Below are 21,509 nucleotides of genomic sequence, written 5' to 3'. Positions count from 1 at the left end.
TATATTAAGCTGATTGTTTTTGTTTCTCAACTTTCAAAACTCCAATCTTTTCCAGAATGAAACAATTCACTTCAGTGTTCGACCAATATTTCAAGTGAACATCACCAGCATTCAAATATTCATTTACAACAACTTCTGACATGACTGGAAGAGCATGATCCACACTGTTGTTGAAAATCATTAAGACAATTCCCTCAATAAGTGTTACTTACATTTCATATAATCTAACTAATCTCTTATAATTTTCATCTGGTTTTTTGTTTACGCCTAAAGTAGTTAAAACAGAATTGAACTGGAACATTAATTAATACACTTATAGAATTTTAAAAATTATAAAACCTACAGCATTGGTTATTTGTACAACAGGAAGACTTGAACCCTTTGATCTTCTTACAAAGAACTCCACTTTAAATTATTGAGAAATTGTTTAACTATTAATTCAACTTACGTTCAAATGGATCATAATTTGAAAATGCAGGATCCAAGTGAGGATCCAATCTATAAGCAACAGGATCGTATGGATGGTACAAGTGAAAGATTGGCACCTCCTTCAATAATTGTCTCTTTCCTGTAGCTGGGTTCACATAATTGAAAGATTCCATTTGCTTCTTTTCAGTTTGGAAATCCATTGTCAAGAATAATCCAAGTGGTGATCCAACAAGGAAACAAAAATTTGGTTGCATCTTCAACAAGGTCTTTCCAGATTCTTGGTTTTGATGAAGCAAATCAAAAGCTACAACAGATCCTAGAGAGTGACCCACTAGGGAAATAGATTTCAATGGTATTCCTTCCATTTCTTCAAAAATGTCATTGATTTGTTTCACAGATTCCTATTTTCAATCATTATTGTATTAATTTGTGACAGTTTGCGTAATAAAAAGGAATTAATTTTAAGAAAACTCAGAGAAAAACCTACACTAAGAATTTGCTTCTTAATCTTTTCACTATTATACATTAGCACATCAATCATACTTTCATTGGCAATCATTCTCAATAGAGCTGCTCCCGATTTCATAGAAACTCTTCCCAACTTGTCATTATAACCTCCCTCTTCTCTTACTACCGAACAATAATCAATAGATTTTACTACAATCTTTGGAGGCTTCTTCTTTATCTGTTCAGTACCATAATTTTGAATAGCTGTTTGCATTGTATCCCTCATTGCAGATTGGCACTTGTTGATATCAAACCACTTTCCGAATTGCGAGAGAAGTGAATCACTCAGAAAATGTCCCTTTCTAGCACCCATTCCTGCTATACAAATAATCAAATGAACATCAGTATCCGGATCTTCAGGACTCAGAGGACTCCTCGTCTTTTGAGGGAGAGGCGGCAACACTTTGATATTTTCAACCTCAGCTGAGGCTTGCTTACTACCGAATAGGCTCATTTTTTTAAAGTTCCTTGTCATGAGCGGGGGAGATGTGTGCTGTAGATTAACGTTTTTATTTATTGAAAAGAATATTTGTTGTAGGTTCTTCAGTCACTACTGTAAATAACTTGAAGTCGGGAATGTACACGTGCTTAGTATTTTTTAGGTAGATTCCATGGAGAAAGTACGATGATGTGGGTTGATGGGATACAACAAAGATTGGATGAGTATTTGAAATAGATTGCTTGAGTGGGATTGAAATAAGGCTATTGAATCGAAGAAAATTCGACAATAATTATTTTGCATAATATGTAACTAGTTCATTAGTTCACGTTCTTTACTCCATACATTGTTGATTTATGCTTGTTTTCCCAATTAACTCAAAAGTTAAATCCGAATCCACGGTTGCCCCAATTCTTATAAGAATCCAAGAATGAGTAATGTTATTATTTCTGATAATGTAAATATTTCCATATTTCTCTTGCATATTGTTCTACACTCGGATCAAAGTTTGTTTCCAATAGTGGAACTTGTTCATAATTGGGACTTGGCAAGTTTGCATACTCTTCCTTCTCAATGTCATAACACCATGACTTTTCAGTTGGGGCATTTCTTCTTCTAAATTGGAATTTCATCATGAATCTATCTGTGAGAGTATTTTTCATTCTTCTGTGAACAATTTCATAATGTAACAGTACGATACTTCCTGCTTTGCAACACAATCTTACTTCATTTTCATCTGGTTGATCCTTAAAGACAAAACGATCTGGGACATAATCGGTAGAGTAGCATGTGTATTGAGTTCCTCTTCTAATACTTGTTGGTCCCATCTCCAAAATTGTATCTAATTTTCAACAAGTCAAATTAATAATTTGCAATAAAAATTATTGACCTACCTTGTGGATAATACATGGCCATTATTTCATCCAAATGTTTGGAAGGTTCAACCGACGGACGTTCATAATCCTCGAAATCATCCTTATGAAAATGTTGATCAGCTCTTCCTCTCTGAGATAAATGCATATGAGTAGTATCCAAAGTTCTATAATCAATACCGACCAATCTAGTCAATACTCTCTTCAAAGTCATATCAGAAAATACATGAGCAATTTGTGGTACCTTAGTAGTGAGATGATTCCTCACAGAACGTCCCAACTCGAACATGGATTTGTGGAATGTTGCACTAGTCGTCTTGAGTGCACTTGCCTCAATCACCAAATATCCATCAATTAAAAATTGTTTAACAAATGCAGAGAGTGCCACTGGATCTTCTGCCTGATGAGCATCCACAATCGTATTCGGATGTGTGGGTATTGTAATTTGTCCACTATTCAACATGATCAATAGAGCCATCGAAGCAGCATCACTCACAGCATCATTCTGCACTGATTTTTCCCACACCACATGTTGCTCAAAAAACACTCGACTGATATGATTCTTGTTCGAAACGGTTCCTCTCTTTCCGAAAGGAATAATCTGTGGTGTTGAATTATTAGATTCTCTAACTTCCAATTTGAATTTATCTTCGAGTGGGGAAAGCATTGTATCGGTCAGAATGTGAGAAATAATTTCCTGTATCTTTCTAGCAGGTCCGAACGAAGTCAACGTTGTGCTCTGATAATTTCCTGCAGCTTTTGCTCGTGATTTTGAGTTCATTTTTTTTCATGTTGGAAATTGTAAGAACTTTCGGTCAACAAGAAAAATTTTATCCAATTTTGAAAGAAAAGGGTAAATTGAAAATTGCTAAAACTGAAAGTACAGAAATAGCAGCTTATTTTCCAATTCTGAAAGGATTAAATTTCATCAGCTAGAATTTAGATTTTCTCAATTTATTTACAAAAAAGAATTAAAAGAACCTAGAAGGACCCTTCAACAAGTGACCATTCTTTTCATGAACACTCACTTGGTGAATGTAGACCTTTTCTTCTTCAGAGCTTGGTTTTAAGTGAATACTCATTTCACACAACATTTTCTTATCATCTTTGAGTTCATCACTTGTTGGTAATTCAAACTTGGCACACACATACCACAGGCCTCTGAAATCTTTGGCAATTCCAATTTCATGAGATTTCTTTTCACTCATTGCCTTTAAATCTTCAATTGAAAATTCAAAATATTGTTTTTGTGAATTAGATCCGAACAAACAATAGACCTTATTCTTCTTGTGGTATCCAATCTCACCAAAAATGTTATCTTTTTCAAGATGAATCCAAGCTCTCTTTCTATCACAAAAGTGAGAAACTATTTCATCACGTCATTGAAATGATTATTATTAGAAAGTGATCATTCATATTTAATTGAATTTAGTTTAAAATTATTGAAGAAAACAAACCTTGATAATCAATCCAAGAATTCAAATCAACAGCTCTCACATAATCACCATCTCTCATTACATTCTCAACAATATCTTCCTTACTAAACAAATATTCCTTTGAAAGATCCAAACCATTGTGTTGATGTTGTTGTTGTTGTTGATGAGGTTCAGTTATTAAATCATAAATCTTGATATGTTTCTCCTTCTCTTCCTTATTATTCAATTGATATTCGGAAAGTAAGTGTGAGGAAAACTTGACTTCCAAGTCTTTAATCAAATCACTGATCAAAATCTTTGGGTTTTGAATTGGAACAATTAAACGATGATTTTTAAAGGCAACTCGTAATCTGAGCATTTTTGTATGTTGGTAGTTAAATGGAAGAGGTGTAAAGTTGTTTTTTTTTGAGTGTTTTCAATAAAAAGTGATTGTTTTTAAATGTGGGACTAATTTTGGATTGAATACAAATTTGGAAATATTTGATCGAGGCCTTTTTGAGGTGTATGAAATTTTCTAATTTTACAAATTTAACACTTTACAATGATACATAACGTGTTGATTATTGTTGAAAATGTATTGTTTGTTTGTAAAAATTGAAACTTGTAATTCAAAAAGATTTTATTTTAAATTTCGTATTTCGTTTCTAATAACAATTGGCGCCCATTTAAGAGGCACAAGATTTCTCAATAATACAATGAGAACAAACACCGAATATCACATTGTAAAATGCTAATATACACTTTCTAAATTTGAGGAGTATGAGCTTGTCGTCAGGTCTGCCTTCACCTTTCGAATAGAATAAAACTACTGTAAAAAAAAAGTCATCAAAGGGCTATTCGGCTTGCTGCTCTCGCTATTCAAATTTCGTCTACTTGTTATTATCTTCATCTTTCAAGTAGTTTCGAATAATTATTTTGTTTAAAAAATGATCAGAAGAATATTTACTTCATCAGCTACTGATGATGATGTTCTCGATGTAATGGAAGAATATGAAAAGAATTCAAAGAGATATTCAATAGAAAGTGATGAAGGATTATTAGAAACTAAACGAAACGAATCAAATAACAATACCCAAACTGATGGATCAACACCTACTTCATCAGAAACAACATCCGACTCTGCACACTATTCACCAAATAGTTATTTCGATATTTTCACTAAAATGTCAAAATCCAAAAAACACACTAACAAAATTTCATCAATTTCTATTGACAATCGACATAAGAACAATACCATCTATACATCAGGAATGGATGGAATATCATGTAGATGGATGATAAATCATTCAAAAAATAGATCAAGTGTTCAAATTGATTTACCTTCATCAAGTTTAACATCAAATTCAAGTTTACCAGAAATTGAAGATTTTTCAAAATCAATTCAATTGGATTTCATGTATGAAAAATTACCTTCTCTTATAATTACACAACATTTATTTAATGAATTTTTATTTGTTTCAACAGATGACATGATGTTGACTTTATTTTATATTCACAATGAGAAACCAATGTTTAAAATTAAGTGTAATCAAGTTGTTACTTGTATATTTGCATTTGAATGTACAAATAATTCAAATGATATGAATATTGCTGGAAATGTTTGTGTTGGTTTGAGGAATGGTGAATTTAACATGTATTCCATTCAGAAACAATATTCGAAATTGGGAAAATGGGTCGGCACTGCTCTAATACCTAATGAATCATTTAATAGAAATTATACACCAAGACATTTCAGACAAATTAATTATATTGGATTGTTAAATTCTAAAGAAGTGATGGAATGTTATGAATTGAATAAGAGTAGTGCACATACGAATAGTTTATTAATTAGTAGTAGTAGCAGTAGTGGTGGTGGTGGAAATTCTGGTATGGCTGCTTCATCTTTGAATGTTACTGCTTCACAACAATCAACCTCTTCAATGACAAGTCAGAGTTCATCCGTTGCGAATAGTAACAGCAGTAGTGGTGCTGGTGGTGGCAGTAGTAGCACAGTAACAAGTGGTGCTGCTTCAACATTTGTAGAGGTTGACTATACTAAGGTGAATTATCATATCAAGGAGCCAATTACAGATCAAATGCTTTTAATTACTGCCTCTAATGATTGTTTTGTAAAGATTTGGACAATTTCTGGAGGTGAATTGATTTTCATGAAGGAATTTGATTCTCCCTGCACAAAAGTTGTTACCACTTCATTTAGAAAGGACACTATTAGAACGAGATTCTTTTTCGTTTCACATTCCAATGACATTTCAATCTTTAGTTTGACTGGTAAGGCAAAACATCCAGCTGATTTTCGAGTACATTTCAATATTAATCAATTCTTCCTGCATCAGGTTCCAGAGAGTTTTGATCAGAATTTGAATTCATCACCAAGCAATTTGGCTGGAAAATCACCTTCAAAATCAAGAAGAGATAGAGGTTATTCAACTGCTCTCTCTGCCAAGGATTCCAGCAATTCCACTTCTCAGAGTGGATCCACCAACAAGTATGTTGAAATTCCAGTCAGTAAGAATGGTTATATTTATCTGATTGGTTGGAATTCAATGCAAGCAAGAATGGAAGTTTGGCTCTACAACTTGCACGATCAGAAAACGAAACCAATTTCACAATATCAACAAAAGATTCTTGGAGTTACATTTTTACAAAATCTAGTTCTTGATAGGACTCATACCAATCAGTTTGGAACTGATTTGATTACCACCTTTACTGTAATGTATAGTTGTTACAAAAAGTTGTACATTAAGAATTTGATTTTGAGAAAGTCATTATTAGAAAGTTCAAAGAAACCTATTCTAATTGTTCCCTCCATTCTTTCATCTGCCATTTCAGTGGACATGTCTTCACCACCAACTGAAGCTATCCTTCCTCAAAAGTATTGTAATTCCAACTTCTCTGACCTTTACTATACCATTACAACAAAGAAAGTATTAGAAATGAGAAATCCAGTTAAAGTAGCTCAAATAATTCAGAATCATTTTAAGGAGTTGGCAGAAATGGAATCCATGGAAGCTAAAATTAATTTCATTCAACAAGTTTATAGTAATTCGAGTAAGGTTCCTGAAATGAGATTCAACTTTGTTCTCAATATTTCACATCAAGTAACATGTCACGATACAGAGCTCGTAGCAAAATCTAAACATGCTCTCGAACTTTTAAATCAAGAAGTTCTACAATCCAGAAAAGGAACTTCTCTCCATAAGAAATTCATGTACATTCGAGAAGTATCTTTGAAAATGGGAGAAGCCAAATTGACTGTCTTGAACTATGACAGCTATATTCCATTGTTGGCTGATTTTTGTAAACCAGATTCTATTGAACGATTGAGAAATGTTCAAGTTAGCTCTTCATCCTCCAGAAGATTGGCCATTCACATTCAGGATCTATTCAAAATTTTCTTTACCACTGTGAAAACAACTAAGCATACTTACAAATTACATCCAAAACCATTTGATGAATTACCAAATTTGATAGTGGAAAGAGTTGGTTGTAAACACATGACTGAAGTTTACAAAGGTTTGGGAAGATTATTGGCCTTTATAATAATTCAGCCATATCTATTTATTGAGGACTTTTTCCCAACACATGTCATTTTGAAAACCCTGTTGGGATTGCCAATTCAATTTACTGATTTTGCAGATTTTGGAAGTCAATATTTGGCCCTGAAGCATGTTGTTGAAAAGAGGCAAGATGGCTCTAAGAAATTGTCAGAACTCATTCCAGAGGAAATTCTTGAGGAATTCCATTTGAGTCACGATGAGGAGTTGGCTAAAATCATGTCGACCAACGTTTCGGAAGATAACAAGATTCAACTCATAAGACAATCGGTGATGAGATTAATGTTGTTAAACATTTCAACAGAATTGGAGAATATTCTTTACGGAACTTATGAATTTTTACCTTCATTGGATTGTGTCAGAACTCTCATGGATGAGAATGAGCTGAATAGTTTATTTGTTGGAACAAAGATTCTTCACAATGATTACGTACTCTATAAGAAACCAAGCAATGGAAATGATTTGTTATCTGTTAATCAAATGATGGAAAACGATCCAATGGTAGCTTGGTTATGGGAATTCATTTATGATGATATGGACCCAGCTATAGTGGCAGATAATTTGCGATCTTGTTGGATTTCTAAAAAGTGTTTGGTTGTGAAAAATGATTTAATGTACTATAATCCATTCCCAATTATTTCGAGGGATGAAAATTTGGTCGATGATGTTATTTTCAGACCAGAAGAACAAGAGCTCTGTATTGGTACATTCCAAGATAAGGAAAAATTCTTTTCATGCTTGTTACATCATATTGAACAAAATGCAGGTAGAAGATCAACTATTACTGGCCAATCACCACTTCCACTCACTCCAAGACAACATAGTGATTCAATTTTTGATCAATCGACATATTCTTCCTCATTGAGTTCTCTTTCATCCTCTCCACTCCTCAAAACCATGTAATGTTATATAGATGCATCTGTTATAATAAAACCCATTCACTGGATTTTATTTCTTTTAGTAATAATAATAAATTAAATAATGTGAAAATCTTTAGAACAATTTTTCAATAATTGGTGCAATTGATTCTGGATCAGTAATTGGTGAATATCTTCCAACAACCTTTCCACTTCTGTCCACGAGGAACTTGGTGAAATTCCACTTTACATCACTAGTTAAAAATCCTTTAGATTGACTCTTCAAGAATTTAAATAATGGCACAGCATCCTTTCCATTCACTTTAACCTTATCAAATATAGTGAACGAAACATTGTACTTTTCAGCAGCAAATGAACAAACTTCTTGCTTATTTCCTGGCTCCTGTGCTCCGAATTGATTACAAGGGAAAGCCAATACTTCAAACCCTCTCGATTTAAATCTTTCATACAATCTCTGAAGAGATCCCAATTGTGGAGTAAAACCACAATAACTAGCAGTATTAACAATCAACAAGACTTTTCCAGAATAATTCTTCATTGAAACTTCCTCTCCATCAACATTTAAAACAGAGAAATCATACAAGGATTTTCCCGATAATAATAATTGATCAGAGTTTGATCCGATTGTTGAATATTGTTGATGATTAATTTGTGATAAAATTACGGTTGGTACTAATTGTGTCCAATCTTGTTCGGTCATGTTGAAATACATGGCAAATCCAGAGAGGAAAATGCCAGAGAGAATGAAAAGCACAAGTTTACCTGTCGACATTTTTTTTAATAATTAAATAATAATTAAATATTTAATATTATAATTTAATACAATTATAATTGAATATTTACAACAATTCTTGTTTGTTGTCAATTTCCAATGATCAAAAAAATGTCTTCTTTTTCATGTGTCCAAATTCTTTGCAGAAATCCACAATATTATCAAGTTTACAGTCTCGATTCAGGTAAAGAGTATTATATTCAATTCAGTGGTGATGGTCATCCTGTGTCGTGTTCATGTCCCGATCATCGATTCAGGAAAAGACAATGTAAACATATGGTAAGTATTTGTATATTAAATAAATATGTTGGTTGATTATTAATTGATCGTGATGATATGAATTGAGAACAGTATTCGGTCATGAATGATTATTCAGAATATATGGAGAGATTACAAACAAGTAGAAGAAGAAATCAAGAATCAAATAGACAACAATATTACAGTGATGAGGAAGAGGATGAAAGTGAAGAAGAGGACGAAGAAGACGATGATGGTTTGGTAGAACAATTTCAATCACTTTCTGTTGTTGCTACTAAGGGAGTGATGAATGAAGTTGATGACTGTGTTGTTTGTTTTCAAGAAATGGGTAAGTTGTACAACTACTGGCGATCTCAGAGATTATTCATTCGTAATATAAAGATGATCCGAGTGAGCTGCTTCAATGTGTGACATGTAGGAAGTTCATTCATCAGAACTGTTGGTTGAAATGGTGTGAAACAAGGCCAACTGAAAAACAAACTTGTGTCATGTGTGTGAGTAAATTCAAGTAAATTCATAAAGAATCCTGGATGGGTTCATGGATTGAGGTTGTGATTATTTCGAATAGAAATTCCGCAATGCCTCTCTTATCACATCTGGATCTTCCCAAAACCTAGGAGAAAATTCTATTGCTTTGTAATTTTGTTGAACTGCCTTAATGATTACTTCCTTGTCTGTTTTCCAAACCTTGAAATATTTCAATGCTAGACCATTCACAGACACAGCTTTAAGGGCAAAACTCCTATCGTATTCAGAGTTTCTTGGTAGTACTCCATATTTCTTAACAATTTGTAAAATAAAATCCTCATTTCCACAAATTGAATCACCGGCATACATTATTGACAAGGGTGAATGAGAAAGAGCTGCATCAATAATTTCTACATCTTCCTTTAGAGACTCGCTAGCATATTTCAAGTTATATCCAGATAATTTCAAAGCACACAATACCAATTCCTTATCTGATCGAAACTTATCATTAACCATACCCAATATTTCATTCGAAACAAGTGAATCTCCTCTGTGGGAACATATAATTTGATTATAATAAGTTGTCTTTTGAGGAGGGTGATTAAGCGCTGCAATAAATATTTCTCTATCGTTTTGAAAATATTTCGGAAAGAACTTGAAGGAAAGTGGGTTTGATTGGGCAGCTTTTAAAACGAAAGATCTATCTTGTAGCAGTTCCTTATCCACATATGCTAGAATTGAATGTTTTGGAAGAATTTCGAGGATGAATTCCTTATCACTCATAATTGATTTGTCAACATACATAAAAGCTCTGTAATCCCTAAAGATGACAGGAGACTTCCAATCATTATCCAGTGCTACTTTGATAATTTCCTTATCTTTTGTGAATCTTTTGTTTGCAAATCGAATGGACCATCCATTTTGCTCAACAGCAGCCAGTACAATTTCTCTATCGTTCTTGAGATCGTCATTGGCCAACATTAAGAAGAATCCATTTTCTCTAACAGCATTCAGTAAATTTTCTCGATTCTCCAACTCCCTATACTTGTAAATTTCCCTCAATTTATCAATAAATCCATCCCTGTAAATAATCGATTCATGAAAAACATTTTCCAATGCAGATAAGTTTTCTTTGAGAGCTTCCGTAACTATCTCCAAATCCATCAAGTATGTTTTTTCAAAATGTGAAGCACTTGCAAGTGATTTTCCATTTGTTTTCACACAATCCAATACCAAATCTCTATTAACTTCTAATACAGAAAGTACATAATTACAATACTTGTTCGCATCCAAACAGAATTCTCTGTCGTTATGTAGCAGAAGACTTGCCATTCTAAGAACCAGAAAACTTTCACTCATTCTCGATAACGTAAATTCTGTAGATTCTCTTCTTGGACGAGATTCCTTCTCTTTCCACTCAGTTTCAATGGCCTTCAAAATAACTTGCTTCTCTTGTTTCATTTCGGAAGAAGCAAACTCGAGAGAATTTGGATAAATCTGAACAGTTTGTAAAACAAATTCCCTATTAGATGACATGGCATTCGGAATGTACCTCCAATCCTCTGATGATGAAGATAAAAGCCTTTGAACATTCGAGTGCGAAATAAAATCATTACCAAAGAAGGTGTGGGACAATATCGGATGGTTAACCTTTAGTGCTTCATTAAAGAGTGAATATTTAAATTGTAAATGATGTGATTTATAATTGGAATCCAATTCAATGATCACCTTCGTATCATAAAGATGATCATCTTGAAACATTTTTTTCAAACTTGTAAAATTGTAAAGTATTATATTATTAAAAAATAATAATTTAAATAATAGTACATCCTTATGGACGTACGATTTGTTTAGAATCTGTCCTGTGCCTTTTGAAGATCGTAAACATGTTTCCACTTGACATATTCGTTACTCCTGCAAAATCTTGTAAAGGTATCGTACATGTTGGTGGAAATGTCGTCAGAGAGAATTTTCACCATTTGCTCAACCTTAACACTATCTCCATTACTGGTTCCTGAGGTGACACTGACATTGTCACTATTTTTGTTTTTCACTGTCTTGAGTAGTCCATAGAAATTATTATTTGCCTCAGCACTAATATTGACACTGTATCTGGATTGGGGATGAATGAAATCTCTTTCAATCCTGGCGATTATTTCCAATTTGAGTTCCTTATTTCCATTAGATCTCAATTTCTCCAATTCATCGAAAAGATTCATATTCTCACCAGAAAATTCTTTTTCACAATAATGTTTGAATAATTCATGAAAATCGGCATTTTGTAAATATGTTTGAAGAAGTACTGAACGATTTAAGTTTTCATCATTCTCATTCAAATCCTTATTTTGCTTTCTATATTTGATATCTTTCCAAGTTTCACCAATTAAGGCATTGCCTCCACAGAACAAAATTACAAAAACATTGGCAACAAATCTTGGAATTCCAATAACTGCTGGTGATAAAGCATCTGTGGCAGCCAACTTGAGTATAATATAGACAATGATGGCAACTAAGGCACATACCACAGCTATCATATCAATTCTCAAGTAAAATGGATCATCAAAGAGTAGAAAACTTCTAATTCCCTTTGCCTTAATATACTTTCTATTCACAATAACGTCCACAATTAGAACAATAGCACCAGCACACAAAACGACCACCACATAAAAAATTATACTCTCCTCATGGACAGAATAGGTAGGAATTGCAAACATTGGCAAACCATGAGCTGTCAACAATAGAGTAATGATAAAACTGGCCAGTGGTGTTACCCAGAGTCCAAAGGAAGCACTTCCAAGATATTTCAATAACTTGATGTGAGATTCCTTCTGCACCCTCGTCATGAAAAAGTGCAAATTCTTCAAATAGTAAAATCTAACAAAGGTAAAAACGTAGAGAAGAGCAGAGAAGCAATTGACAAACATACAAATGTACCAAAATATTCTATTACAGATTGGATCCCAAAAGTTCATAAAAGCAATTTCAGAAATAACACATTCGAGGAAAGGAATTATTGGCACGAGTAATCTTCTAGAAATTGCAGGCCTCTTGAAATATCTTGATAAAAACAAATAACTAAAGTATAAAATACAAATGACAAAATGAGGAATAATCCAATAATCATTATCATTAAAAGTAATACAATAGGTTGTTGAACAAGGATGACAAGATGATGTCAAAAGTGATGAAATAGTTTCGTTCATAGTCCATCCATTTCTAATATTTTTGTAATCTTTTTGTAAAGTATCCATCAGAGAATTGTACAATGATGTATTGTATGAAATTATAGAACTTCCAAATTTCGTATTTAAATAAGATTGATCTCTACTTGTTAATTGTCCCATTCTTGTCAACATCAATAAAGAATTCTTATCCGATTGATCTCCAAAATAAAGTTGATTACTGAAACATTCCTTTTCATTATTAATGACATAGAGGGCCTGTCCAGAATTCTTCAATTTTTCAAGTTGATCACTTCCTGATATTGGATTACTAGAAACTGAATGAACACTTATCGATTGAATTGAATCAGAGTTGACCACCACTGAGAATGGGACAAGTGGTACAATATAAAAGTCACTAGTATTGATATATTCAGAAGCTGACTTTTTCTTTCCACTTCCCTCTCTATAATACCTAATATTATTAACAAATTGACTCATTGTTGTAATCATGACATCATAATCTTCATAGACATTTGTTAATCTACACATTTGCAAATTCATTGAAAATAGTAAAGAGTTGGCATCAACTCTAACATTGTTGAAAGAGGCAAAATTAGAAAATTCATCAGAAACTGCAGAATCAATACCAATGGAAAAGGTGGAGCTTGAAGACGATTGTGTCAGAGATTTTACTCCCAATGGGATCACGGATTGGAGTGATTTGGACCTCGTCGACGAAACCACACGTTTCACCTGAGCAAGCATATTGTTTGATAATCTCTGCTCCAAGTAGGAGAAATCAGCCGAATGTTGGTATAAAGTAGTAAAGTTATATTGCTCTTCTGATGATGACCAATCAAACTTGTTTATGCTGCTCTTCCATATGAACATGGTCAAATAATCATAACCGTGAGAAACAACATCCGATTTTAATGCATTAAGCTGCTTTACATTCATGCTAGTTTCGAATAAAAGGAAAGAAGAAGAACTATTTGCAAGAGCTGAATTGACCCAGACAATAACAAACACCAAACAGAGAAGGGGTGATAGTCTTTTCATTTTGTTTGTGTGTTGATTTTCACCCTGCCGTCGCGTAAAATCTATGAGAAAATCTGATTGTCGAATGTTTAATAAGTGTAATACATCACTTGTCTTCAGCTTATCATTAACTGATCAAGTAGGACAAAGCCATACCACGAGAAATACGTCAACCACTCAAATCAAAAGTGGTTTTTAAATCAGAAATGGATTTTTTCAAGTTGGCTTCCAAAGAGTCACCTTCTGTCTATTTTGTTTCACATGACATGTCAGTGACATGTCTTTCATTTAAATCAACATTATTTTCACAGTTAAATTATTATTACAATATAAAAAATTGTTTAAACAAGATGTCTGCTGAACCAAATACCACTTCAGTTGTTGATGCTGTTACTACTACCAATATCGAAGAAGGTGCTGCTTCTTCTAGCCAAATTATTTCCACAAACAAGCAAATCAAATCTGTTTTCAAGAGAGATGACACCATTTCTTGTGTGAAACCTTCTACTGTTAAAGTTCATTTGTACGAAGGAAAGGATCTCATCAATGCTGACACTTCCTTATGGTCTAGCACTGGTAAGTATATTCATCATGATGACATTTCACATCTCATTTAATAATTCTACAATTCATATGTTTAACATTTTTCACAATTCATTTAGATCTCTCTGATCCTTATTGTGAAATTACCATTGAAAAGCAAACAAAAACTTCAACTAGATTGGAAAATACTCTCAATCCTCTTTGGAATGAAACTTTTGAATTTATTGTTGATGATATTACAGCTGAAGAGATCTTGGTTATCTTCAAGCTCTATGACCACAACAGAGCATTCAAAGACAGAAAGATGGGTTATGCAGCTGTCAGCTTGTCAGTTCTCTACTTGATTCAAGGAGATACATTTGATATGGAATTGAAATTACAAGGAGTTCCAAAGGGTAGCATCAAAGTTGGTATCACTGCTGTAGATTTTAATATCAAGACTGGTTTTGTTAAGGAAGGAGAACAGTCATTGGGTATTCCACAAGCCAAGTTGGAAAATTTCCTCGATGATTACACTGATGAGAGAGGTACTGTTACCTCATTTGATCATCGTGGTAGATCATTAAAGTCAATTGCCACTGGAACCATTACAACTGAGGAATCTCAAAGATTAGACAGACTCTTTGGAGTTGTCTATTTGGAAGAATTATATGACCAACTTAGAACAGGTGATATTATCTTGTCATCTGGTCGTGAAGCTTTCTCAAAGGCCATTCAATTAGCCTATGCCTCCACTTGGTCTCACATTTCCTTCGTGTTGAGAAATCCTTCTGAACAAGTCCTCAAAAAGTATGGTCTCTGGACTGATGCTGCAAGTGATAGAGAATCTGTCTACATTGTCGAATCTGACACTTCTAATTTGGATGGAAAACTTGGTGGTGGTTCTCAATTGGTGGGTTTAAGACAATGGGTCAACAATGTAATGAATGGTTCTGTCAATGACATTCTCGTTGTCAGACAATTACAATTACCACAATATCCAATCAGACCAATTGATGAATCAAACGAGGAGAGATTCCCTGAATTGGATGAACACTTAATCAAGATTAGAGATGCCATTTACGAAACCTCTCGTAAGCAATTGGTCAGTGTTGTTTTCAAATCCAATGAAACCAATGATGAATCAGAATTGTTCTGTTCCGAATTGGTTGCCACATGTTTTGTCAGCATGGGATTATTACCAAAAGGCACCTTAACCAATAATTATGGACCAAAAGATTTCTCAAGTGAATCCAATGCAGTCAATACTGCTCTCTTGAAGGGTGCTAACTTTACCAAGGAAGTCAGAGTGAGAGTTAAATCAATTGATGAAAAAGTGGGTTATGTTGTTGGTACCTCAATTTAAATAAATTTGAAACAATTCATTCCAATAACTTTGTCCTCAATTAATAGGAGAATAAATTCATTCCGATATCATTGTCCTCAATTTTATCAATTGTCATAAAAATTATTGAGGTGAGGTATTATTTGATGAACACAAACCAAGTTTCCTTGATGCGTTCTGATGTTTTTTCAAATGAGCGAAAATAAACCCAAAAATGTTTGTACTATGCATTTTAAGAATTGGCGCGAAAATACGACACTAATAATTATAACCAACGTGCAGTGGAACAGTTGATCAATCTTCCCAAAAAACTGAACAAAATACAAACACAACAATCATATCACACCATTGAGGTGAATATTTCGAATTTTGTATAAAATTTTTCCACCATCTTTCAGACTCTTTTAAATTCTGTACGCGATCAGATAACAATTATTATGAGAATCAACACTTATTTTCAATAGCCTTTCAACAACACTGTGATCAATCCGGTTCCCGACTTTTTTAATTCGAAAAGGCTTTTGTTTCTGGCTTGCATTCAACTTGTCAGTTGCCACTTTTAAAAAAAATTCGCTCATTGAAACTCCTACCCAACAACACCAAATACCACTTCCACCACAATATCCTCTCTCTCACTATTAAATAACCAAACCAAAAGAGAGTATTTTCATCACCCAAATCTACAATTCAAACTGGATCACTCTGTATACCATCATGTCCACTCCAACCATTGTCAGAAAGGTGAGCAATGTAACAACAACAGGAGGCAACAACAACTCTGTCGACTCTCCAACTGTTGGAGGCAACAACTCGACTGCCTCACCTCCAATCCGTCCTTCTCGTGTTGTTCGTGTGCTCTCATCAAAATCTGCTTCCACTACCACCACCAACAACAATAACTCAACAACGCACAACGGCACCACTTTTGATAACAACAACGCATCTTCTACCTCTACAGTAGATCAACAACAAACATCATCATCGACAGAAAGCAATAATACACCCGATGTCTCCTCATCAACGGAGAGTGCCAATTCGACAACCTCCACCACCAATGGAACAACAACAACAGGAGCCAAGAAGGTAGTTGTGAGGAGAGTGATTGTGAAACGTCCTGTTGGCGAGGCTGCTGTACCTGTATCAACTCCTTCCAATGATAATAATAATAATACTACTACTGCACCAGATGAAAATAATTCTACTACTATTAATAACAATAATATATCGAGTAATAATAATAATAATAACACAAATGGAGCTTCAACAACATCAAGCAATGAAGTGAATAATAATAATACTACGACTACTACCACTACTACCACAAGTACTACTGCTACTAACACTCCAACTACTCCAAGAACTAATGTTGCAGATAGATGGTTACAGAGGAATACGACAACAACAACAACAGCTACTACTCCAACAACCACTGAAGCACCAACTACTCCAAAACGTAGAGTTAGAAGTATTAATAAGCCAGAGGAAAAGACTAGTGATGCAATTACTACTACTAACACTTCAACAACCACTTCAACCTCATCAGCAGTCACCACCAATGGTACAACAACAACAACAACACCAGAGAATAAGAATATCAATTCAACAAACTCTGAATTCGGTTCAAAACTTGTTACGGCTGCCAAAAGTCATAGTACTATTGTAAACACAGGAACTACTGCAACAACTGGTTCTCCACATCAAGCTTCTAAGAGTATGAACGATATTCCAGAACAAAAGGGTGTTAAGAGTGTTGTTAAAGATTTGGGCAACAGATTGAAATTACTCACACCCGAACAATTAATGATGGATAAAAAGATGGATAGAGGATCTGATGTTATTAGACCACTTCGTCCATTGGAAATCGCCACTTGGTATGGAGGTAGCGTTTCTGTTGCAACTGAGGATCCAATGTTTGATAATTCTTCTATTGATGATCTCAAAAAGGAAGGGCCAGATATTTACTATACCAACTTTTTATTCAATCCATTGTTTGATGAACAAAGTGCTTGTGATACACCTATTATTACCATGAGTGCACAAGAAGTTTTACAATATAACTTTGTTGTGGAATCAATGAAAAAGAAGAAGCCTGATTTATTAACATGGGATCCTATTGCTTTCGAGGAAGAGATGAGAAATGCCAGCTCATTATCATCGCTCTCACTTAAAAATATTTCATCAGGTCAAACACATACAGATAGTGTCACATCAACTGAAGATGTTTTGTCTAGAGAAGATATTGGATATCCAATTAACAAATGTTCAAAGAACTGGAAGTATCAATTAAAGAAGAAGAGAGAAAATTCCAAAACCAATTTCAATTCAACCGATGGAATGTTTACACCTAGAGCTAGCATACAATTACAATCCAGTTCACCATCTTCTCCTGCCACATCAAATTCAGCCGCTGTAAATCCACTTTTTGACCACTTGTACTATATGCCATGTTGGAAACATCAAATCCAACTTGATCAAATTATAAAGAGAGGTGGGGAACAAAGGAAAGTTCAGTAATAGTTATCAGAGTTTTGGATAATGTTGCTTGTTCATCAAAACAATTTATCCATTTGTAACACACTGATCAGAAATACGGAACTACTTCCCTGTCAATTATCAATAAAATTTTTCTTGTTTTAATAAAATTTTGACAAGTTGATTTTTGTTTATTTAATTTGTGTGTGTCTAAGAAATGTTGAGATATGTTAATTGTTTCATTTGTTTAAGATATTCAGTTCCTTCAGAATTAATTCTACAACCTTCAACGTTAAGAGAAGTCAATTGGTCCATTTCACTAATATGTTTCGCTCCAACATCACCAATTTCATTATAGCTAATATCTAGTTCTGTCAATTGATTCATGCTTGATATCAACTTGGCAGAAGAAGAGCCAATATAGCTACTTCTTATATTAAGGCAAGCCAATTGTTTCATTTCCTTGATGTAGTTGAAAATGTATTGTCGGATACAGATACCTCCGAAAGTCAGAGTTTTCAAATTTTTCATTTCACATATATATCTCACACCATTGCTATCGCTTCCCCAACCATAATCATTATAACTCAAGTTAAGATTGGTCAATTGATCCATTTCACTAATTGTTTGGGCATATGAAGGTAAAATGTTATTGTAACTGATATCGAGTTGAGTTAATTGTTTTAAATTAGTGAGGGATTTGATTCCCTCAAGGAGAATTGTATTAGAGCTAATGTTGAGAAACCTCAATTCTTTTAAATCTGACAGAAAAATAGCTCCCTTGTCAGTAATTCTATTTCCACGAATATTGAGATCAGTCAATCGAGACAATTGACTTATAAATTTAGTTCCATAATCACATAATTGATTAAATGATACATCAAGAGTGGTCAATTGTGTCAATTGGCTTATAGATTTTGCTCCCTTTTCTCCAATATTATTTCCAGCAATGCAAAGTCTAGTCAACTGCATCACTTTACCAATTGACTGTGCACCTTCATATCCAATACCATTATTTCGAATATCCAAATGAGTCAAATGCTTCATCATTTCAAAAACCTGAAAATTCCCATCACTTTCATCTCTATCAATACTCACTCTAAACTTGACAATATTTTGTAAAAATCGACACGACACAATTTCACTAAAATTTCCAATTTCAATGGCAAGTGACAACCTAGAACGTTCCAAAATGACATTCATCCACTGCTTTGCAATCAACGCACAATTCATCAAAATAAATTTGCCTTCCTTCTCATGATCAATGAATGAAAGAATTTCAAAAATTGAATCATCCGAAAATATTTGATGAAAAATTGGGCAAATTTTCTTGTGATTGGGTTCTGTGGGGAAATTTTCTTCACATCCGCGTGAAAGGGTTCTTGATCGTTTACTCATTTTTTTTGGGATTAATTTTTGGTCAACTACATTGAGTTCAAGTATTCATTCGAATAAAGAAGAAGAATAGTTTAGGATAAATGTTAAATGATGACGATCAGCTAATGAACTTGTTGAATTTCTAAAGAAAAAAATGGGTTCAAAGCAAAGCAGAAACACTGAGAAGAAACTTGACGAAAGTTCAACCTCTTCCAAAACACAAGAACTAAACATTTGGCTCTTTCCCGGATCCGGAGCAAGTACATTCAGCAGACAACTCATCAATGAAACAATTCGTGATGAGAATCAAATTGATGCTTGTTGTAATGTTCTGTTATCACGAATGGAAGATTTTGATGAGTTTTGTTCAATGGATGAAGAATTTGCAAGATTGAAGAATTTGAATCAATTTGATAGAATTCCAAGACCTAGGGAGATGCTTACACGGATTTGGAAACATGACGAAATGAGACGAATCTTATTGGAAAAGTATTTCAATGTTTGGAGACTTGAAAATTTAACCTTATTTATGGAACACTTATTGAATGGAAATTTTGATAATCGTTTGGAAAATCCTTTAATTTATGCTTCGCAAAGGACTACAGGTTTTATTGTTCATGATTTTTTATATTCGAATCCAATAATTGATCACTCCTTTAAATACAAAATGATAGAAATTGGAGGATCCAGAAATGAATGGAAGAAAGTATTCGCCTGTTTTGACAATGTCCATTTCCTATTCTTTTTTTATGGACTTTCAGATTTTGATAATCCCTACACTGAATTAGAATATGAAAAACGAAAGTTCAATTATACTGTTACTGCTTGTAAAAGATTTCAAAAGTTTAATCCAAATTGTAGAATAATAGTCCTATTCACCAAACCAGATATTTTGCAATCAAAACTGAAACGAGGAGTTGTTTATGAAAATTTGAAGAATCATGAAATGAGGGAAGAATTGAAACGAATCTCAAATGAAAACGAAAGAATGGTCATTAATTCAATGATGAGTGAATTTTTTGAGGAACACGAAACAGAGTATCACATTGTTAATTTGCTAAATAAGGAGGAGGTTAATGGGATTAAGGATTTGATTTTCAGTGGAGTGAAATCTAGGTTTCCATTCATTTCTAAATGTTTGAGAGAAAGTGGAAGAGAATGGAAACCAGTTCTTTGGAGAATAGCCAACAATTCGAAGCTTTGTGATATTTCACTTATTGCACAAGATGAATAATTCACTACAAATTTGGAAATGTTTATATATTTCTATTTTCCTCTAAGTATGGCCAATTAATTGGAATCCACTCTCTGATGCCGACAAGAGTAAATCATTGATATTTTCGTTAATAATATTCGAATAATCCAACAAGACTAAACTGTGCAAATAGAGAGCAGATGGATTATCATCATCTTTTTCAACAGTTATTTCATCAAAATTTATATTAAAATTGGAAGAAAATGATGATGATCCGAAACTACTATGATGTATTGTTAAACTATTGTTGAACTTGGTGAATTTTTGAAAGGTTTCTATTTTTCTCGATTGACCAAATATTTTTCACATGATACTTTTCATTTCTTGGCAATTTTTTTGATTGAAAAATTGATTGGCATTGTTCTTTCCAGTTACTATTTTACAATTTATTTACAATGATTGCCTAGGTTTTACAAAATTTGAGTAAAATGGAGATTACCACATTTTGAATTGTTTGTTTCTCATTTCTAAAGTATTATGTGATTGAGATTTGGAAGTTTTACTTGTTTCACTTCCAATAGAATTCAATGTTTTGTAATCAATTGAATTTCTTTTTCTTGTTCCACCCACAATATTATCCAGAGAAATTTCGGAATTAAATTGTGAAGTGTTATTGGAGGAATTATACATATTTCTTCTTGTTGAGACCATTTTCTTATTGTTATTTTGTTATTTTCTTTTGTTGTTGATTTTCATTAAATTTCCTTTCATCAAAATATTAAT

At 33.5% G+C, this 21,509-nt stretch overlaps 11 protein-coding genes across 11 annotated transcripts; 4 read left to right on the top strand and 7 right to left on the bottom strand.

The window, feature by feature from the left end:
• Positions 1-4: 4 nt before the first annotated feature.
• On the bottom strand, positions 5-1,390 carry NAEGRDRAFT_69579 (uncharacterized protein; the record flags this gene model as incomplete). The annotated part of the gene is made up of 5 exons (XM_002675139.1): positions 5-164; positions 213-292; positions 344-405; positions 449-830; positions 917-1,390. 5 exons carry the CDS (start codon positions 1,388-1,390, stop codon positions 5-7), a joined length of 1,158 nt encoding a protein of 385 aa, XP_002675185.1.
• A 284-nt stretch (positions 1,391-1,674) lies between these two features.
• NAEGRDRAFT_80378 (uncharacterized protein) lies at positions 1,675-3,029 on the bottom strand. Its single transcript, XM_002675138.1, has 2 exons — positions 2,269-3,029; positions 1,675-2,216 (listed from the first exon to the last, which is right to left on the bottom strand). The coding sequence occupies exons 1-2, from the start codon at positions 3,026-3,028 to the stop codon at positions 1,819-1,821; spliced, it is 1,158 nt and encodes a 385-aa protein (XP_002675184.1). The 5' UTR covers position 3,029; the 3' UTR covers positions 1,675-1,818.
• Positions 3,030-3,181: 152 nt separating this feature from the next.
• Positions 3,182-4,081, bottom strand: NAEGRDRAFT_80377 (uncharacterized protein). Its single transcript, XM_002675137.1, has 2 exons — positions 3,705-4,081; positions 3,182-3,613 (listed from the first exon to the last, which is right to left on the bottom strand). Exons 1-2 carry the CDS (start codon positions 4,039-4,041, stop codon positions 3,219-3,221), a joined length of 732 nt encoding a protein of 243 aa, XP_002675183.1. The 5' UTR covers positions 4,042-4,081; the 3' UTR covers positions 3,182-3,218.
• Positions 4,082-4,509: 428 nt separating this feature from the next.
• On the top strand, positions 4,510-8,196 carry NAEGRDRAFT_58544 (uncharacterized protein). The gene has a single exon (XM_002675212.1). The coding sequence runs from the start codon at positions 4,610-4,612 to the stop codon at positions 8,138-8,140; it is 3,531 nt and encodes a 1,176-aa protein (XP_002675258.1). The 5' UTR covers positions 4,510-4,609; the 3' UTR covers positions 8,141-8,196.
• A 34-nt stretch (positions 8,197-8,230) lies between these two features.
• NAEGRDRAFT_60750 (uncharacterized protein) lies at positions 8,231-8,653 on the bottom strand (the record flags this gene model as incomplete). Its single annotated transcript, XM_002675136.1, has 1 exon — positions 8,231-8,653. The coding sequence occupies one exon, from the start codon at positions 8,651-8,653 to the stop codon at positions 8,231-8,233; it is 423 nt and encodes a 140-aa protein (XP_002675182.1).
• A 1,047-nt stretch (positions 8,654-9,700) lies between these two features.
• Positions 9,701-11,149, bottom strand: NAEGRDRAFT_69574 (uncharacterized protein; the record flags this gene model as incomplete). The annotated part of the gene is made up of 1 exon (XM_002675135.1): positions 9,701-11,149. The coding sequence occupies one exon, from the start codon at positions 11,147-11,149 to the stop codon at positions 9,701-9,703; it is 1,449 nt and encodes a 482-aa protein (XP_002675181.1).
• A 314-nt stretch (positions 11,150-11,463) lies between these two features.
• On the bottom strand, positions 11,464-13,836 carry NAEGRDRAFT_69573 (uncharacterized protein; the record flags this gene model as incomplete). Its single annotated transcript, XM_002675134.1, has 1 exon — positions 11,464-13,836. One exon carries the CDS (start codon positions 13,834-13,836, stop codon positions 11,464-11,466), a length of 2,373 nt encoding a protein of 790 aa, XP_002675180.1.
• A 325-nt stretch (positions 13,837-14,161) lies between these two features.
• On the top strand, positions 14,162-15,729 carry NAEGRDRAFT_80375 (C2 domain-containing protein). Its single transcript, XM_002675211.1, has 2 exons — positions 14,162-14,391; positions 14,478-15,729. The coding sequence occupies exons 1-2, from the start codon at positions 14,166-14,168 to the stop codon at positions 15,701-15,703; spliced, it is 1,452 nt and encodes a 483-aa protein (XP_002675257.1). The 5' UTR covers positions 14,162-14,165; the 3' UTR covers positions 15,704-15,729.
• A 539-nt stretch (positions 15,730-16,268) lies between these two features.
• NAEGRDRAFT_58542 (uncharacterized protein) lies at positions 16,269-18,320 on the top strand. The gene has a single exon (XM_002675210.1). The coding sequence runs from the start codon at positions 16,397-16,399 to the stop codon at positions 18,194-18,196; it is 1,800 nt and encodes a 599-aa protein (XP_002675256.1). The 5' UTR covers positions 16,269-16,396; the 3' UTR covers positions 18,197-18,320.
• A 44-nt stretch (positions 18,321-18,364) lies between these two features.
• Positions 18,365-19,357, bottom strand: NAEGRDRAFT_50405 (uncharacterized protein; the record flags this gene model as incomplete). The annotated part of the gene is made up of 1 exon (XM_002675133.1): positions 18,365-19,357. One exon carries the CDS (start codon positions 19,355-19,357, stop codon positions 18,365-18,367), a length of 993 nt encoding a protein of 330 aa, XP_002675179.1.
• Positions 19,358-19,685: 328 nt separating this feature from the next.
• On the top strand, positions 19,686-20,765 carry NAEGRDRAFT_50404 (uncharacterized protein; the record flags this gene model as incomplete). The annotated part of the gene is made up of 1 exon (XM_002675209.1): positions 19,686-20,765. The coding sequence occupies one exon, from the start codon at positions 19,686-19,688 to the stop codon at positions 20,763-20,765; it is 1,080 nt and encodes a 359-aa protein (XP_002675255.1).
• Between the last annotated feature and the right edge of the window lie 744 nt (positions 20,766-21,509).

The sequence above is a fragment of the Naegleria gruberi genome, assembly GCF_000004985.1.
Source record: "Naegleria gruberi genomic scaffold NAEGRscaffold_35, whole genome shotgun sequence".
NCBI classification, from domain to species: Eukaryota; Heterolobosea; class Eutetramitea; order Acrasida; family Naegleriidae; genus Naegleria; species Naegleria gruberi.
The sequence above is the reverse complement of the archived record's forward strand: the minus strand, read 5'-3'. Positions and strand labels throughout refer to the sequence as shown.

Bases quoted from the DNA above. Each gene is read 5' to 3' on its own strand.
- NAEGRDRAFT_80378 (XM_002675138.1), bottom strand. From the start codon at position 3,028: ATGAACTCAAAATCACGAGCAAAAGCTGCAGGAAATTATCAGAGCACA. The intron at 2,217-2,268 runs GTAGGTCAATAA...GTTGAAAATTAG, and splicing joins GGCCATGTATTATCCACAAG to ATACAATTTTGGAGATGGGA.
- NAEGRDRAFT_80377 (XM_002675137.1), bottom strand. From the start codon at position 4,041: ATGCTCAGATTACGAGTTGCCTTTAAAAATCATCGTTTAATTGTTCCA. The intron at 3,614-3,704 runs GTTTGTTTTCTT...GTGATGAAATAG, and splicing joins TTCTTGGATTGATTATCAAG to TTTCTCACTTTTGTGATAGA.
- NAEGRDRAFT_58544 (XM_002675212.1), top strand. From the start codon at position 4,610: ATGATCAGAAGAATATTTACTTCATCAGCTACTGATGATGATGTTCTC.
- NAEGRDRAFT_80375 (XM_002675211.1), top strand. From the start codon at position 14,166: ATGTCTGCTGAACCAAATACCACTTCAGTTGTTGATGCTGTTACTACT. The intron at 14,392-14,477 runs GTAAGTATATTC...CAATTCATTTAG, and splicing joins TTCCTTATGGTCTAGCACTG to ATCTCTCTGATCCTTATTGT.
- NAEGRDRAFT_58542 (XM_002675210.1), top strand. From the start codon at position 16,397: ATGTCCACTCCAACCATTGTCAGAAAGGTGAGCAATGTAACAACAACA.